Source organism: Dermacentor albipictus, chromosome 1 (assembly GCF_038994185.2).
Source record: "Dermacentor albipictus isolate Rhodes 1998 colony chromosome 1, USDA_Dalb.pri_finalv2, whole genome shotgun sequence".
Taxonomy (NCBI): domain Eukaryota; kingdom Metazoa; phylum Arthropoda; class Arachnida; order Ixodida; family Ixodidae; genus Dermacentor; species Dermacentor albipictus.
This window is the reverse complement of record NC_091821.1, coordinates 512,617,637-512,636,230: the sequence shown is the minus strand read 5'-3', so window position 1 is coordinate 512,636,230 and position 18,594 is coordinate 512,617,637. Positions and strand designations below refer to the sequence as shown.

Here is an 18,594-nt window from a genome sequence, read left to right as displayed (position 1 = left end):
GGGAATTTCGTGGACAAGGCCGCTCACTGTGATAGAGAACGCACGCTCGACTAAGCTGTTTTCAAAATGTTTTTTCTCAAACCACAGCACTTGGTGCCGGCCTTTTGTCCATTCTCCTGCCTTCTGTCCATTCTCCTGATCAGCCTTGCTCATTCTGCTACTGCTTCGTATCAGATGGCGGAGTGAGCAAGGATACAAGCCCTTTGTTCGAGCGGTAACCGGTACTACACAACGGCACAAAGCAGGTCCTCTCCTTGCACTGTATCTATAGCTTCAGCATTTTTTCACCGCCCCCGCATAGTTCTCGTAATGACAGGCCCACGAACACAGCAGCCACGCACTCACTCTTTGACAACACCAAGAACAAACACGCAACACTCTAATAACACTGAAAATGCAAACATAGAAACTGACGCAACCGCTGCGAAAGTGACGTGCGAAGCAGACGACACGCGCAGTCGGCACCCACCCGTATGAAAGCGACCTCTGCCGGCCATCGTGGTCATTCATTGCAGGTGGCGACATGCTCGTCCATTGAAAAGAGCACGTGCACGGCACACTAGCCAGTACATTCTGGGCACTATAACGCAACTAAAGGAAACACACGCACAAGAGCTCGTCTACACTCGGGTTGTTATTATTATTATGCACAAAGAGAAACACTATACAGAGGCACACTGTACACATCACACGATATGAGGCCATGACCACCATTGCACTAGACATGGCCACTACAAAAGCACAATTTTCCTACGTTCCAGTTCAGATTAGTTCTTTTCACTATTTCCCCATGTGACAACGAAACAACTAGGAATCACTAAACAAAGAAAAAAAAAGAATACAGTATTCGGAAACTGACTACCTCGACAATTCTAATTACAGAGTTGCACACTGAAAGAGATAAACCAGAGTGGCAGGCAGCGTTTCCTTTGCCGCCCGTTGTGCAGAGAACCCCAATTGCCTGAAACAGCTGAACCTTGTAATAATGAAGTGGCATGTGACAGAAATATAGCTTTATTATATTCAATATTCATTATATGCATATGTGCGTTACACTGTAATAGCAGTGAGACAATTTCTATTTACATCATTATATCCTATCTTTTTTATTGAGGTTTGGCTGTACTGTAACAGTACAGGAAGTTAAAATGTCAGTAACATGATAAAGGATGTTGTGAATGATTTCAAAAGATGTGCTGCTGGTCTTGTTTTTACACGTAGCCTGTTTAACTTACAACTAGGCAATTCTTGATTTTTACATCTCTTCACAGGCATGCCTGCTGGGCGAACCGTTTGTAGCCAACTTAACAGCTCCTACTGTCCAACCCCTCTGATTCGAGGTAATGAAAGAAGGCAAAACAATGAAAGCATCCACGAATAAGCAGTGGGCAGCTCAGGTGCGTACGCTCATTATTGGCATTACCGCAAGACAGCAGTGCCGCGAGCCATCCTGCACCGAAGGCTGCAACCTGATGGCGCAGTCCTCATTGTGTCCCCCCATCGATCGACAAACGCAGCAAGCTGTGCTCAAGTGACGCCACATGTAGCAAGTGGTGCACCCATATTATGTTCACGAGTAAGCTCTGTGGACCCCCTAGGCATACACAGTGAAAACTGTGAACAGTCCCATGCACTGCAATGCAGCTCCAGGTAGTTGTTCCACCTGTGTGGAGCTTTCCTGCAGTGCACAGGGAACAAGGGGCAACAATGTGGCTGCCCTTGATGGACACGTGACACAATCTCTGTGGAGGCACTGGTGGCTCAGTGGTGGGCCCCCTCAAAAAGTAGCAGGCTTTATGGCACATGCTGTGCTTACCTGTGGCTGATGAAGGCTGTCTCGCAAAACAATCTGCAGTACCCGGTTCTCCTTGATCCATTCCTGCAGTGAGCAGCAGGCATTTTGTGATCCAACTTAGTATGGATAACAGCAGATAATGGCAGTCCTTCAAAATTCAGAAATGACTGGATTCAAAAGCTGATGTAGTACTTAAGCCATTGACTTGGGCTAGTAAGAATTTAGAAAAAGACATGTTCCAGTGCGTAAGAAAAGTTAAAAGAGCTGCAGAGACAAAAGGACAACAGAAAAAGTAGAGCACTGGTCTTCAACTGTATTAACCAGTGTGTCAAAAGGAAACAATAACGAAAATGCCAAAAAGAAACATATTTTTGACCAGAACGGAAATGTAACAGAAATGCTATTTCTTATATTGTTTTGGAGTAAAACCGTAATATTCTTATCTATTTTCATTTCAAGGGAAAAGTCAGCAATCCGAAACAACCAACGTCAGGCAACGCCAGCATTAGGACACATCTCAGGAGTCTGCATAAGCACTTGTCTCAAGCAGGGATAGTGCAAGCAATAGCCAGTCGAGTGTTCCGCTAATCTAAGCTGCCGTTAGATGTACCAGCAGATCGGCGTCGTAGTGAAACCCAGAACTTGCGCACTAATGAGCTTATCATTTCGTTTTCTACAAATAGAACGCTTTGTAACTGAAGTTTTATCATTCGTTTATGTTTGTTTTATCGGAACTGTGGCCTCGCATTTCGGAGTGTGCGCTCGATGACGTACTGCTTCCAAGATCATGCTCAGTGATAATGCTCAAGGTACTGAGCATTATCTCAAAATTCTTACCGTTACTTTGCTTAGAAAATTTTTGCATGTGAACCAAAGCCGTCATGAACTGTTTGGATCATTTTTTTTTTATTACGGAGCAGAACTCGAACAGAACTTTTCAATGTGTAAGCATTTCTATGCTTACCCAACAAGAAAAATGTCCATCTGTACGTCTTGTCAGACGATCGCTCATGAAGCTCTCAGCACAAGTGGCACCCTGCCCTGTTAGCAGATTCCTTTCAATATATCGGCCCACGCATCTCTCTTCAACGGGAAGCGGCGAAAACAGTATGCAGAGCTATCGGCAGTCGGCACTCTCTGCCTGTATCACAGGTGGCTTTCAGATACAGACCACACCGCTGTGCAATACACGCAACTGCCTCCGGAGCACATTTGATCGCAGTTCATAATGGTTCGACACAGATGGATAAGGCGCTAAAGAGCTATAACGGCAGCGCTATCTACACAGGTCGGATGAAGTTTCATAACATTGGTCATGACACTGGGCTGCACGGAGATGAGCAAGCGGCACAATGCTTATGTATACTTAGACAGAGGAGTTTCTGCGTGAATTTTTTTAGTGGAAAAAAACTGAAACCAGAATGAAAAACATGTTTGAACACCCTGGTATAAACTTTGAAAAGAATGACAGCAAGTCACATAGTTACAGAAAAGGCACATCCTGGTACATGCCAACAAAGAAGACTCAGAAGCAGTGCAACTTGCCTAATGCCACTATCAATTCTGCAAAGCCCCAAACAGCTTGTCAAGATAATTGAACTTTTTTTCACCAAAGTGATAGAAGGAATGCCGATGCACTTATCAGTATCATTTGATATACAAAACCCTTCATGTATTAATTAATCTGCACTTTTACACTTAGAATTTCCATGGAATGTGCGTGTTGTCAATTAACGGCATGCAAAGGCATCTTCTGCAGGGGCCTGACACTGTCAAAGCCTGGACCTGTGCATGGTGTTCCCCTCAATCTGTCATTAAACATCTACCTGTCTGGCCCACGTAGCAGTTTTCGCACAATAAGGGCAATTTATAAACAAACCCCCGTCCTAAGAGGAATGAAGCAGGTGGCATGCTTTTCTGAACAGGCATCACTTTTTTTCCTTTCCGCGCACTGGCGGCGCGGCACATGCGTGGCAGCTTGTCTGGAGCTGAACACAGCATGGGGGGGGGGGGGGGGCACCGCCTCTCCTCTGCAGCGTGTTTGGGCTGCCATACAGCGTACAAACAAGGAGGGGCCCTCACTTTCCCAGAGAGTAAGCAAGGAGATCACAGTGATGCACTCTATGCACTGTGCGAATGCGGCACCTTTAGCAGTGTCCAACAATCAACATTTTCCCCTTCAACGGACCAACCAGAACATGTTGCAAGACGTCTGTAGAAATGATCACAATTTATAGCTACATAATCAAACATGCTGCTGTTTGTGGTTCAAGTAGAAATTATAATTTGAAATTTGCACAGAAGGTGACAAAAAACACTCTATCGTGACACCCTATGGTGAAAATTCGGTACCAGGGGTTGGATGCCCACCATGCTACTGACATAAGCTTACTGCTATCAAGTGCACCATACATATTTCTATAGTTATTTATACATGTCAATAAAAAGAACAGCTAGTTTCCTGTATTGTTTCACTGTTTTCAGAATCTGTTGCCATCATGTGCTAGTGACGAACAAAAATTCAAGCCCCTTAGTCCCCCTCATTCATTTTGCCTATATTATCATCATCATTAGCCTATGTTTAGGTCTACTGCAGGAAGGAGGACTCTCCCAGCCACCTCCAATTTCCCCTGTCTTGTGCTAGCTGATTCCAACTTGCACCTGCACATTTCATAATTTCATCATCCTACCTAATTTTCTGCTGTCCTCGACTGCACTTCCTTTCCCTCGGCCCCTATTCTGTAACTCTGATGGTCCACAGCCCTACACATCACATGACCTGCCCAGCTCCATTTCTTTTTTTCTCTTAATGTCAACTAGAATATCGGCTTTCCCTGTTTGCTCACTGATCCACACCTCTCTCTTCCTGTCTCTTAACGTTCCACTTAGCATTTTTCTTTCCATCACACTTCGAGCAGTCCTTAACTTGTTCTCGAGCTTCTTAATTAACCACCAAGTTTCTGCCCCATATTTTAGCACTGGTAGAAAGCAATGATTGTACACTTTTCTTTTCAATGATAGTGTGTGGGGAGCGCACGCGCCCATCTTCCCCCGCGCCGTCTCGTCGAGAGCCGGCATAGACAGGGGAGAGGCGCACTATGCCCTCTCCCGATTCTCCCTCGCTCTCGCGACGCGCGCGCGCCCTTCCTCCGCGACTCACGGGCAGGTAGCTGACGGGCGTGGAGGACATTCCTCTCGCCTAGGTAAAAAGGTACAAAACAGCGCGACCGAGGGAGACGCTCTCTCTCTGAGGCCGGACCCCTAACCTGCCGGACTGGAGTACCTGCTGCAACCCGTGAGTGACCACGTTGCCTGACTATCCCGGGCAACGAGGCCAGCCTATTTATTACTATTACAGAGAGGACATCCCTCTGCGAGTGTTCGATATTGCTAGTAGCAATAAACGTTGTTACCGTTGACACCGCTGATTGCCTTATTTGTCCGAACCCGGCGTAGCCGCGATTCCCGCGCTACGGGTTGGGAGTACCACGAAGCGACTGCGTGGGGCTAGATCCGGAGCTCGCCTTCAGCCCTAGCCGCACGCAGAGTGGAACCCCCACATTTGGCGCTACCAACGTGGATCGAATTCGGCAACACGGCGAGTCTTCTGGTGTGTGTTGGCGCTAGGACTACCCACGTTTCAGCGAACAATGGCGGCTGGCTTGTCTGACCTCTCAGATTTGTTCATGTTGTCAAATGTAGCGACGCAAAGTGAGCAGCCTATTGCTGACGCGGCGGCAGCTGCTGAACAAACCAGCAGCTTTGGATTTGAGTGTTTCACGCGGAACACTCAGGCTAGCGCGAATGCCACGTGGGCAGAGGGTAACCCCAATACGAGGCGTACCCCGTCGGGCCCCTCGCCGAACGCGACGCGGACACAGAGGCACACATGCCACTAGATAACTCAACCCCGACGGTGGAGGCATCCGGCCCTTTGGGCGAGAGTTTGCCGTCTAGCGAGGCAATGCTGCAAAATGCGTTGCAAATCATGCAGAGCTTAGCCGGCGCCCTGCAAAGCACAATGCAGGCCTCGTCGCAGAGCGAGCGACCACGGATTAAGGTAGACATGCCTACCTACAGTGGGTACCACGATCGCACGAGTGCGAGTGAGTACCTCGACCGTCTACTGTATTACCAGCAGGCAACCGGGCTTTCAGACGCCGAACTAGTCGCGCGCGTGATCCCGGTTTCGCTGACCAACCAGGCGGCTCGATGGTTCCGACTGACCGGACACCGATGCCGCACAGTAGAAGAGTTCCGCGCGAACTTCCGCGAAGAATTTCTTATATGGAAATCGAAAGTTATTGGGATTTGCAATATGGATCCTCGCTCCTAAGCCTTCCCAGTCTAATAGGTTGAATAATCCTTCTAAGAAAGTGAATAGTGAATAAGTGAATAGCATTGGAAAGGTTGCGTCTCCTTGACTGACCTCTCTCTTAATAGGTAACTTTCTACTTTTCTTGTGGAAAACCAAGGTAGCCGTGGAATCATTGTAGATATTTCCCAAGATATTCACATATGCCTCCTGCACTTTTTGATTACGTAATGTCTGTATGATTGCTGGTATCCCTACTGAATCTAACGTCTTTTCATAATTATGAAAGCCATATAGAGAGGTTGATTACCGTATTTTATCGAATCTAACGCACACTTTTTTGCTATATCATCATCATCAACATAAGTCCATTTTATAATGTCCACTGCAGGACGAAGGCCTATCCTTGTGATCTTCAATTACCCCTGTCCTGCGCCAACGGATTCCAACAAGCAACCGCCAATTTCCTAATTTCATTGCACCACTTAGTCTTCTGCCTTACTCTACTGCGCTTCCCTTCTCTTGGTACCCATTCTGTAGTCCTAATGGTAAACGGCTATCTAACCTGCACATTACCTGACCTGCCCAGCACCATTTTTTTTTCTCTTAATGTCAATTAGAATATCAGCTATTCCCGTTTGCTTTCCGATACAAACCACTCTCTTTCTGTCTCTCAAGGTTATGACCAGCATTCTTCGTTCCATAGCTATTTGTGCTGTACTTAACTTGTTCTCAAGATTCTTTTTCAGTCTCCAAGTCTCTGCCAAATGTGTCAGCACCGGTAAAATGCACTGATTTTACACTTTCCTTTTCAATGATAAGGGTAAGCTCCCAGTCAGGAGCCGACAATGTCTGCCGTATGCGATCCAACTGCTTTTTAGTCTTTAATGAATTTTCTTCCCATGATCAGAGCTTCTTGTGAATAATTGACCTAGGTAAACATACTCCTTCACCAACTCTAGAGGCTGACTGGCGATCCTGAATTCTTGTTCTCTTGCTCAGCTACTCATCATTATCTTTGTCTTCTACATACTAATCTTCAACCCCACTCTTACACTCTCTCTGTTAAGGTCCTCTATCATTTGTTGCAACTCGTCTGCAGTGTGGTTGAATAGAACAATGCCATCGGCAAATCGAAGGTTGCTGAGATATTCGCCGTCGATCCTTACTACTAAGCCTTCCTAGTTTATTAGCTTGAGTATTTCTTTCAAGCGCACACTGAAGCCTAGTGAAGCATAGCATTAGAGAGATGGTGTCTCCTAGTCTGACCCCTTTCTTTATAGGTATCTTCCCACTTTTCCTGTTCAGAATTAAGGTAGCTGCAGAATCTGTGTAGACAGTTTCCAAGGTATTTACGTAAGCGGTCTTTACTGCTTTGATTACACAATGCCTCTGTGATTGCTGGTATCTCTACTGAATCAAATGCCTTTTCGTAATCTATGAAAGCCATAAAGAGAGGCTGATTGTACTCCGTAGATTTCTTGATTACCTGTTTAATGACATGCATTTGATCAGTCAACCAATCAATCAATCAATCAATCAATCAATCAATCAATCAATCAATTTTATTATTATTATTATTAAACATTATTACAATTACAAAGGAACTGTAATACAGAAGGGGGTCCCAAAGTAATAACTCTCAGGGGGACCTCCTGTTATAACATGTATAAAAATATAGAATATAGGATTCGCAATGAAGGTAAGAAGAGCATGGAAATACAATCAATATTAGAAGTAATTAATGAAACATAGGTAGTTGAAGATTACACAGAAATGAGCAAGAATAATTTTATATTGAAATACACATGAAAGTACAAATATTACAGTAATTGAATAGGAGTATAATTATTATCTAACAACAGTGCACAATCCGACAATGCAACAAAGCTAATTTACAAACGGCTAATAATCTATGAACATAAAACGAGAAAACCAATAAAACATGGCTACACAGTAATGAATGTATACACATATTGCCGCCAGCATTGCGAGAACATATGACGACCGCCACATCCCAACTGCGTTTAAAAGAGCCGCCACACCGCAAGCGTCAAGAAAAGCACCGCAAGGCAACGCTGGGCCGGTGCTGACAGACCGGCGGCTCGTGCGCGAGAATCGGACTGGCACGCGACAGGAGGCGACAAAGAAGAGAACGACGTTAGAAGAAGCGAAGCTCAAGGGACGTTTTTGTTGATGGGCACAGGTTCGCCCAGAATAAACTAGTTTTTATAGAAACGGCCGTCGTAACTGTTGGTTACATATCTGGTGGAGGTGCGGGGTATGACTTCAAGCCCCACACGCGCCAGGGAAGGTAGCCCGGATCCCCGAAGTTTGCAGCCAACGGAATTAACGCCGGTCCACCAACGCACGAGCCGCCGCATACGAGGTGAGGCCCCCGAGTTTGGTCCTCTCGCCGATTCACCAAGGGCAGCGGCAGCAGTCAGCCTAGGTACCAGTGCAATGGCTACTCAAGTGATGCCTCCTCACGTCGTCGTTGATTCACCACGGACGCCAGAATCCTTTCACGGAGACACATTCGAGGATGCCCAGGACTGGCTCGAAAACTTCGAGCGTGTCGCCAGATGCAACGGTTGGGACGAAACAAGGAAACTCCGGTATGTGTACTTCGCCCTGGAGGAATCTGCGCGCACGTGGTTTCAAAACCATCAAGCGTCGTTATCATCATGGAACGACTTCCGGCGAGAGCTGCTTGCTACGTACCCTAGCACGGACCGCAGAGAGAGGGCAGAAGCCGCTCTTCAGGCGAGGAACCAGAGAAACAACGAAAGTGTGACTATGTACATTGAGGACATGAACCACCTCTTCCGCCGAGCTGATCCCAACATGGCTGAGGACAAGAAATTGCAGCACCTAATGCGCGGTGTGAAACAGGAACTTTTTGCCGGCCTGGTTCGTAATCCGCCCCGCACTGTAGCCGAATTTCGATCAGAGGCGACGACGATGGAGAAGACGCTGCAGTAGCGTGCGAGGCAGTACAATAGAGATGTAAGCCTCGCATCATTTGACGTTGGGTCAGGAGCCCTCTCCAACAACATGGACATCCTACGCGAAATGGTGAGGTCCGTCGTAAGGGAAGAGCTGCAGAAACTGCAGCTGGCTCAAAGCCCTCCTCCATTGTCCTCACTTGCCGATGTCATCCGCGAAGAAGTCCGGCAAGTAATTTGTGAGCCAGAGCCTCAGGTACGGCCCCGCGCACAGCCAGAGCGTCAGCCGCGGATAACGTACGCCCAAGCTTTACGCCAGGACTTAGGACGCGCCGACTTTGGACGAACGGCCACAATACCCCAGGTACTTCCGCGCAATGTGCCGCCCATGACAGAAGGAAGGCCGCGTAAAAGCGATGTATGGCGCACTGCAGACCGGCGTCCCCTTTGCTACCACTGTGGAGAGGCTGGTCACCTATACCGGGAATGCCAGTATCGCCGAGTGGGACTGCGTGGTTTCTCTGTGAATGCACCTTGCCCCCGAAACGGTGAGCGCCCTGATGAAATCGAAGCATTTTTGTCCACGCGCCAAGCTGTTCGAAACCCCCCGCAACATGAACCTCGATCGGCAGCGCCTATGCGTTATAGGTCGCCCAGTCCGCGTCCCGCTTCAATTTCACCGAGGCGACGCTCCCAAAGTCCGCGACGGGAAAACTAGAGCCAGCGACCTGTGGAGGCAAGGCCGCTGACGCCCGGAACACCGAATGCCCTCCATCGCCAATCCGACAAGACGACGGCAGTGACGAACCGACGAACCAGTGCAGTGATGACGCCGTTACTTCTGAGTTGCGCGTCATCATCGACGACTTCGAAGTGACTGCGTTGATAGACACTGGTGCGGACTATTCAGTTATTAGCAGTGTACTCGCCAGAAAATTGAAAAAGGTATTGACCCATTGGACCGGACCCCCAATACGTACAGCGGGGGGACACTTAGTCGACCCCGTTGGAATGTGCACCGCAAGAATCGGCATTAGAGGCTTTACATACGTCAGCAGCTTTATTGTTCTCCCTGAGTGTTCCCGTGAGCTTATACTGGGCATGGACTTTTTGCAAACGAATGGCGCAATTATCGACTTACAAGAATCACGCGTGTTGTTTTCCACAGAAAATGCTGTTACCATTTCTGATACAGAACAGCCACATATTTCCTCTCTCCGTATTGTGAATGAACACGTGACGGTGCCGGCACGGTGCAGTGTGACTGTCGTTGTAAGGAGCGACGTATTCCGTGACTATGAGGGACTTGCAGACGGAAATATCGGGCTTTTACTGGAGAAGCAAATGTGCGTGGCAAGAGGCCTAGTTCACCTGCGTAACGGATACGCAAACGTCCTCTTGACTAACTTTGGCAACGAGGCACAACACGTGGCGAAGGGAACAGTCATAGCGTCTCTTCATGACTATGTACAACTCGCGGATTTGTCAACCCTCCATGCAACATCACCAGCTTCTGTCACTTTAGACAGTGTCCTTACCTCCATCAACATTGACCGAGAGCTGTCATCACCACAAAGAGATAAGGTTGTGAGCTTGGTCACAGAGTTTGCGGAATGCTTTTCGACTTCATCGAAAGTCCGTCGTACTCCCGTCGCAAAACACCGCATTGTGGTCGAAGAACCTGCAAGACCAGTGCGCCAACACCCGTACCGAGTGGCTCCAAAAGAAAGAGAAGCGATAAGAAGTCAAGTACAGGAAATGCTCAAAGACGATGTGATACAGCCATCCAATAGCCCGTGGGCATCTCCGGTAGTCCTGGTCAAAAAGAAGGATAACACCCTACGATTTTGTGTAGATTACAGGAAACTCAACCTCGTCACGAAGCGAGATGTTTATCCACTCCCACGCATCGACGACACCTTGGACAAACTACGCAATGCTTACTTCTTCTCTTCTCTGGATCTCAAAAGCGGATACTGGCAGATAGAAGTGGACGAGCGAGATCGCGAAAAAACTGCATTTGTGACACCGGATGGTCTATACGAGTTTAAGGTGCTCCCATTTGGTCTGTGTTCTGCGCCCGCCACCTTCCAGCGGATGATGGACACTGTTCTCTCCGGACTGAAATGGCAGTCGTGTCTCGTCTACCTGGATGATGTGGTGGTCTTCTCCACTACATTCGAGCAGCACATGCAGCGACTGAGAGCAGTTCTGGATGCTATTCGCACGGCGGGATTGACCATAAAACCCGAAAAATGCCACTTCGGCTTTCGCGAGCTCCGCTTTCTCGGACACATTGTCAGTGCTGAAGGCGTCCGCCCCGATCCTGAGAAGATCACTGCAGTAGAAATGTTTCCGAAGCCAAGAGACAAAAAAGCTATTAGACGTTTCCTGGGACTGTGTGCCTACTACAGGCGTTTCGTAGAAAATTTTTCTAAGATTGCCGAACCCCTCACGCGACTGACAAAAGAAGATGTCCCTTTTGTGTGGGAGAAGGAACAAGAAGACGCCTTCTCTGAGCTACGACGACGTTTGCAGAGTCCTCCTATACTTGCCCATTTTGATGAAAATGCCGAAACGGACATCCACACCGACGCGAGTAACGTTGGTCTCGGTGCCATACTTATTCAGTGGCAGAATGGAGATGAAAAAGTTATTGCCTATGCGAGCCGTACCTTATCAAAAGCCGAGACAAATTACTCAGCTACAGAAAAGGAATGCCTGGCGGTTATATGGGCCATCAGTAAGTTCCGGCCATACTTATATGGCAGACCGTTTCGAGCCATCAGCGATCATCATTCATTGTGCTGGCTGGCGAACCTCAAGGACCCTTCTGGTAGACTCGCTAGATGGAGTTTGCGTCTGCAGGAGTATGACATCACGGTCGTTTACAAGTCCGGTCTCAAACACAATGATGCTGATTGCTTATCACTTGCACCAATCGAATCTACGTCACCTGAATACGAGCAAGATTTCCCATTTCTTGGGGCTGTAAATATAACGGAAATGGCTCATCACCAGCGTACAGATCCGGAATTACTCCTGCTCATCGAGTACCTGGAGGGTCGACAAGTCAAAGTGCCTCGAGTTTTCGTCCGCGGATTGTGTTCGTATGTCATCCGGAACAACGTCCTCTACAAACGAAACTTCGAGCACACTGGTGAGACGTTTCTACTTCTCGTACCATCATCGCTGCGAGCTGAGATCTTAGAAGCTTGCCATGATGATCCTGCAGCTGGCCACTTGGGCGTTAGTAGGACTCTGGCGAGAATCCGCCAAAAATATTACTGGCCGAAGTTGATGAATTCAGTGCAGCACTATGTCAAATCATGCCGAGATTGTCAAAGACGAAAAACACCGCCACTCAAACCAGCAGGTTTTCTACAACCGATACAGCCGCCAGCAACACCCTTTGAACAAATAGGAATGGATTTACTTGGACCATTTCCCGTATCAACGTCAGGAAAGCGGTGGATTGTGGTGGCAACCGATTATCTGACTCGGTATGCTGAGACATCTTCTCTTACAAAAGGAACCGCCATTGAAGTGGCTCAGTTTTTTGTCACACACATAGTGTTACGACATGGCGCACCTAAAGTACTCATAACAGACAAAGGAACAGCTTTTGTTGCCCGTTTGATGCAGTCTGTTATGAAACTAACATATACTGCTCGTAGAAAAACCACAGCGTACCATCCGCAAACAAACGGCCTGACTGAACGGCTCAATAGAACGCTCGCTGACATGATCTCAATGTACGTGGACATCGAGCATCGGACATGGGACAGTATTCTACCATATGCTACCTTTGCGTATAATACTGCAGTACAAGAGACGACACATTTCACGCCATTTGAACTTGTTTACGGTCGGACAGTAACAACGACCCTAGACGCGATGTTACCTGTAAACAACAGCAGTGAAGACGACCCTAACGCTAGTGAGTACGTAGAAAGGGCAGAAGAAGCACGGCAGTTGGCAAGGCACCGTATCATAAAACAGCAAAACGTCGACGCAAACCGGTACAACCTCGGGCGAAGAGAGGTACAGTACAACCCCGGAGACAAAGTGTGGGTATGGACGCCAATACGTACGCCCGGTCTTTCGGAGAAGCTACTGCGCCGTTACTTTGGCCCCTACAGAGTACTTCGCCAGCTCAGTCCCTTAAACTACGAGGTAACTCCTGAAGGCCAAGTCTGCTCCACACGACGCAGGACTCGCCCAGAGGTCGTACACGTAGTACGAATGAAGCCTTACCATGAAAGGCATTGACAACCGGAATTTGCACGTACGATCAAGCCTAGCACCAGCCATCCCCTGACCACTGTCCTTTTAAAGCAGTTGGCTTCTCTATAGGCCTTTTCTACGCATCGGGACGATGCTTCTTCGGAGGGGGCTAATGCCGCCAGCATTGCGAGAACATATGACGACCGCCACATCCCAACTGCGTTTAAAAGAGCCGCCACACCGCAAGCGTCAAGAAAAGCACCGCAAGGCAACGCTGGGCCGGTGCTGACAGACCGGCGGCTCGTGCGCGAGAATCGGACTGGCACGCGACAGGAGGCGACAAAGAAGAGAACGACGTTAGAAGAAGCGAAGCTCAAGGGACGTTTTTGTTGACGGGCACAGGTTCGCCCAGAATAAACTAGTTTTTATAGAAATGGCCGTCGTAACTGTTGGTTACAATATGCATACACTGTGGGGATGCGCGACTCTAACGCGTCTCCTGCAGGGCGGCTTCGCTGCGTGGCCTGAGGCCCGCGGCGGTCGAGCGCAGTGCGAGAGAAGGCGCGAGTGTTGCGCTGCTAACGCCGCCTACCGGCGGGGTTACTTGGCTGTGAAAAGGAGAAAGCTCTTCCTCTTGGGTTGCGGGTTGGCGAGCGCCGCGGATGTCCCGTGCGTGCGCCGATCCATACTTCTGCAACACCGTCTCGCGTGGCCTCCTTTGAACGCGCCACCGTACATGTGACCATACATGCGGACGACCAGGCGTTGGTATCCAGCATGGGGCGAACATATTCGCTCGCTATCCGGTCGCGGTGAGCCGGACTTCCTAGATTTGCCGCGCACCCATCGGCGTGTTTTCGGGATAGCAACTCGGCTAGCAGGCAATGATCAATGAAAGGTGCAATAAATGCCCTTGTGATATTTTGCACTACGAGTTGTAGTTCCTTTGTCCCAAGAGTACGGGAGGAGAACCCCACATCTGGCTGCCCAACGTGGACCTCCTGGGGCATCAAACGATAGTTTTAACAGTTTTGCTTTGTTCGAGACTTTTGTTTGAACGGAAGCGTATATAAGGCAAGCTTGGATTTTGATCGCTAGTGTCAGCAACAGGCTTTCTTGAGCGAGGCGATGGTGGCTGCAGTGTGTTTGAACTTGTCAACGTGCTAAGCCTTCTCGCAAGTGTTTTTTTTTTTTTTTTCTAATGACATTCGTCGCTACAAGAGCCACGTGGTCTTCATCCTGGGAGAGCGAGGCTTAGCGCCCGCGGACCATTGGCAAGCCTGAAGCGAATGAGTACGGAAGCCTCGTGGGTGGTCGGAATTTTTTATGTAAATAGCTTCTTCTATCTCATTGACTCTGATGAAGTCATGGCTCTGGGAGCCGGGTGGCCGCAGGCCACGGGTGCTGCTACTGGCTGACTGGTATTGCGGCCTGGCACTGGGCGCTCCGACACCGTCTGGGACGGTGGGCGCCGTCAACTCGGATGCTGTGTGCACCGAGCGAAGTAGGACCACCTCACAGTGCTGACGTCTCCTCGCGACTGCCTGTTTTGCGCTTATTTTGGGTGTATTGTTTTTGGATGCCGGTTGTAGTCAGGGTAGCGACGCATTAGGCCTAAGGCTTTACGAAGCTGCCTGTCGCACGTGGAGGGACACAACCTAGTGAACATGGCGTTGGGGTGTTGCACATTGCTTCCCTCGTTCTAGTTAGCCTCGCACGAATTAAAATTACTCTTTAGACTCAGGGAAACGAGCTTTGCTCCCATGAACTTAGCATCTGAGTAGCTGCCCGATCTTTTGCTAGCCGAGTTGAACATCGTACCACGTGGGCGATGCGCATGCAGAATTCCTCTCCCTTGCACTACTTTAGTGTTTTTCGAGATGGTTGAGTGTACGCCACGTGATTGGAGTCACCCCTTGTTCGCTTTCACCTGCTGATCGTCTGCGCTACTGCACCGGAATACGATCGAGCCACCCCAGGCAATGGCGATGCTGTGGCCAGTTCAGCGCAGCGACTTCGGCAGCCGCCTGTATCTCACTTGCAACTCTCGGCGGCAGAGAAAAGAGCCGGCGGTCACCGACAGCTACTGCGGCTCTCGCCAGCAGGGCGCGAGAGCCGCAAAATTACCGAAGACACTGGAAATTCTAAAGTGTGCTTGGCGAAACCCAGACGCTGCTGCCGTCTGCGCTCCGCTTCCCTGGTTTTGCTGTTCAGTGACATAGCCAGTCACTGCTGCCGTCTGCGCTCCAATTCATTCGCTTTGGTGTTCGGTGATATCACCTGTCGCTGCTGCCACTTTCGTTCTACTTCCCTGCCTTTGTTACCCGGCGATCTAATCTGTCGCTGCTCGCGTTTCCATTCCACCTCCCTTGCTTTCGCATCTGGTGACATGTTCAGTTGACGCATGCGCATTCGCTCCTTGTTCTTCTGGCGTTGGGAGAATCTGGCCTCCGCTGTCGCTTCCCCGAACCGCTTGGCGTGGAATCACTGGGCCGCTTCGGAGCTATGCGTCTCATTCACTCGACTTCAACGAGACGTCTGGCGAAGGAGCGGCGGTGCAGCTGCCACCGCCGATGCGTGCGCGCTTGTTCTACCGCTACGGTGTGACGTCATGGTTGCTGTGCACAGCTGCGCCCGCACCGGCGTGCCGGTTGCTAAGGAGGGGAGGAGGTTGCACCGCAGCGCAGAGGAGAGGCCACAGTTTATGGTTTTCATGATTCCAGTGCACGGATGGACGCAACCGCGAGCATGGGAAGGGCTTTCGCGCTGCCCCACCGACGGCCGCGAAAGAGAACAACGTGCACTCACGCGATTTCTCCCTTTCTCTTTTGGTGCGGACGCGGTGCCGAACAGCGCGGAGGCCGCAACTGGGCGCAATGAGTTTGAGGCGGTGACGCTTTTGTTGCTTTTGTGCTTTTCCTCCTTTTCCGCATGCCATCGGACGGAATAGCTGCTATGCTTCGGACTGCATTCTTTGTGTTAGACGTGGGCGACGGCAAAAGTCCACCCCCGGCGGCTGAAATGCTGCATGCGTTTTCATGGATTTAAACAGCCTGCTAAGTGACCTGACAAAGAAAAAGAAGCAGAAGGACATTAGAGACTTCTTCAAGAAATAAATGCTTTTTAGGTACGAGTTTCTGAGGGAGTTCACCTCTGACTCTTTAATTTAGCTAGTTTTAACCCTTTCGCTGTCACGGACGTACCGGTACGTCATCGCGCTTCCCCCCCAAAAGTGTCACTGACGTACCGGTACGTTCTCTATCGTGCGTTCAAAATTTCGCGCCAGAGCGCAAAGCTGGCGCTCCTGGATTGGCCACGCAATCTGTTGACTCTTTCTACAAATTCGTATATTCGCCCCGACCTGTGTTACTCCATGTATTGAAGAGTACGGCGCGACGGCCACTCCCCACTTTCTCTTTGCTGAGTGGCGCGGTGGCTCCGTGTTCGCTGTATCATGCGTCGCGCGCGTGTGGTTGTGGGTTCAAGGGTTGCTCTGCCATCTCCGCTGGTTTGAAGGTTTTTATTTTTCTTCTGTTGGTGTGCCTGCTACGGCGCGTCATGTTCAGGCACACGTGCCGTTGCCTCTCCGAAAAGAGCGACTCGTTGCTGCTTTCGCTCTCTCGCCGCACCCTCGCTTTCGACTTGCAGCAGTAAACGTAAAGCCCTTAGAACTTTGTTTAGCCTTTTTCCATCTCTCTCTGTCATCTTGATCACGCAACGTCCTATTTATCTCCGTTGTGCGGGCGACTGAAAGTGCATCCTCCCTGCGCGCGGTTACTTTCGGATGGCTCAGCGCGCGGGACCTTCGTCTGCTCATTGGAGCGGTGGCTCAATTCCGATTCAGAATACGAGCCGAGCTCGGATTCGGACTCGGACAGAGTCGCATGCGAGGAAGAGGGTTCCGCATTGTCAGATTCGGATGTTGAAGGGATCTTATAGTCAGGCTGATGATGATGATGATGTTTACTAACAACAGCTGCAGAACACTGAAATGTGTATATTACATTGACTATGTTATTTGTATACCAATCATAATCAAAAATAAATTGCTATGTTCATTCCCTGTTATGCTCGTTCCCTGAAACCAAGCCGACACTGGGGGTGCGTCACGGTCAGAAAGGTCCGACAGCGAAAGGGTTAATTGTTTCGATGATACAAATTTCGGCTAATACAAATATTTTTCATGACCCCGTGAGATTTGTATCATCGAGATTCCACTGCACTGGGTTCTTCTCATGATCCGAGTTGCATAGCGCCGTGCTCAAAGGACAGAGCAGCAATGCAAGCGGTGGTACGCCTGCCGCGAGTCGACCGACTCCAAAGTCATTGCATCTGCAGTTCACTTTTAAGTGTGGGGTCTCACACGTGCTCTTGGAACAAAGGAATGACAACACAGAAGTGCAAACAATCACAAGGGTATTTATGGCACCCTCCATGCACTAATGCCTGCAAGCTGAATTACTATTCTCACACCACGCCAATGGGTGCGTGACAAATTGAGAAAGTCCGACTTATCGCGACTGGATAGCGAGCAATTATTGTCACGTGGTAGTGACGGTTAAGAAGGCAGCAAAACTGTGATTAAAGAAACGAGCGTTTTATTGGGCGAACTTGTGCCCTCAAAAACAGGCTACGCTCAAAGAAAAATGGTAGCGGCGAACAGATCGGTGGTCATCGAAATCTGATCTGTGGGTCAAGCGCGCCGGCTTTTATACATCAGTCGTTGAATGTTCCAGAGTAATTGCTGGGACCTGCGTGCCTTCCACAAAGTTCTACAGTATTCATGTTGCGCACACATGCGATAAGATTACACAAGGTTCAGTCACAGACAATGGATGGAAGCATCGATAACATTCCAGAAACTTCCAATACATGCAGGTGCACCCTGCGTTGTGTGATATTTGTTAGGCGGTGAAACGTGTCGCCCGATAAAGATAAACAAGTACACGTGTCAATATGATTGTATTTGTTCTTTCTGGTGCCGTGCTCCAAAGCCTTTCTCAGGACGGTTCCACAAAGCGTGGATCAGCACACGGGCAGAGCGTCTGCATCGCTCACTGACCCCAAGCCAAAGAGGAAAAGCATCCTCCCTGTTGCAGCAGACTTAACCCCACCGTTAGGCAGCCTTAGCAATGCAACACTCGCGCCATCGCTCCTAATATGCTGCAACCACACTGACCACCGCCAGCGCTTAGTTACGGGGAGAAACTGCATTAAACGAGAGCCATGCAGGAAAAACAACATCACGGGGCATGTGAGAGTCGAGCATTGCTGCATAAGATATGGTGCGGGCCACTGCACAAACTATG

General features: G+C 49.2%; 1 protein-coding gene across 7 annotated transcripts in view; it reads right to left on the bottom strand.

Annotated features, from left to right (window-relative positions):
- The window catches only part of faf (ubiquitin carboxyl-terminal hydrolase-like faf), a 758,782-nt gene that overhangs the window by 462,679 nt on the left and 277,509 nt on the right, over positions 1-18,594 (bottom strand). For all 7 annotated transcript variants that reach the window (XM_065437146.1, XM_065437151.1, XM_070532615.1 and 4 more), the window contains one exon: positions 1,817-1,879. In XM_065437146.1, coding sequence (XP_065293218.1) covers positions 1,817-1,879 — 63 coding nt within the window. The remainder of the gene's footprint in view (positions 1-1,816; positions 1,880-18,594) is intronic.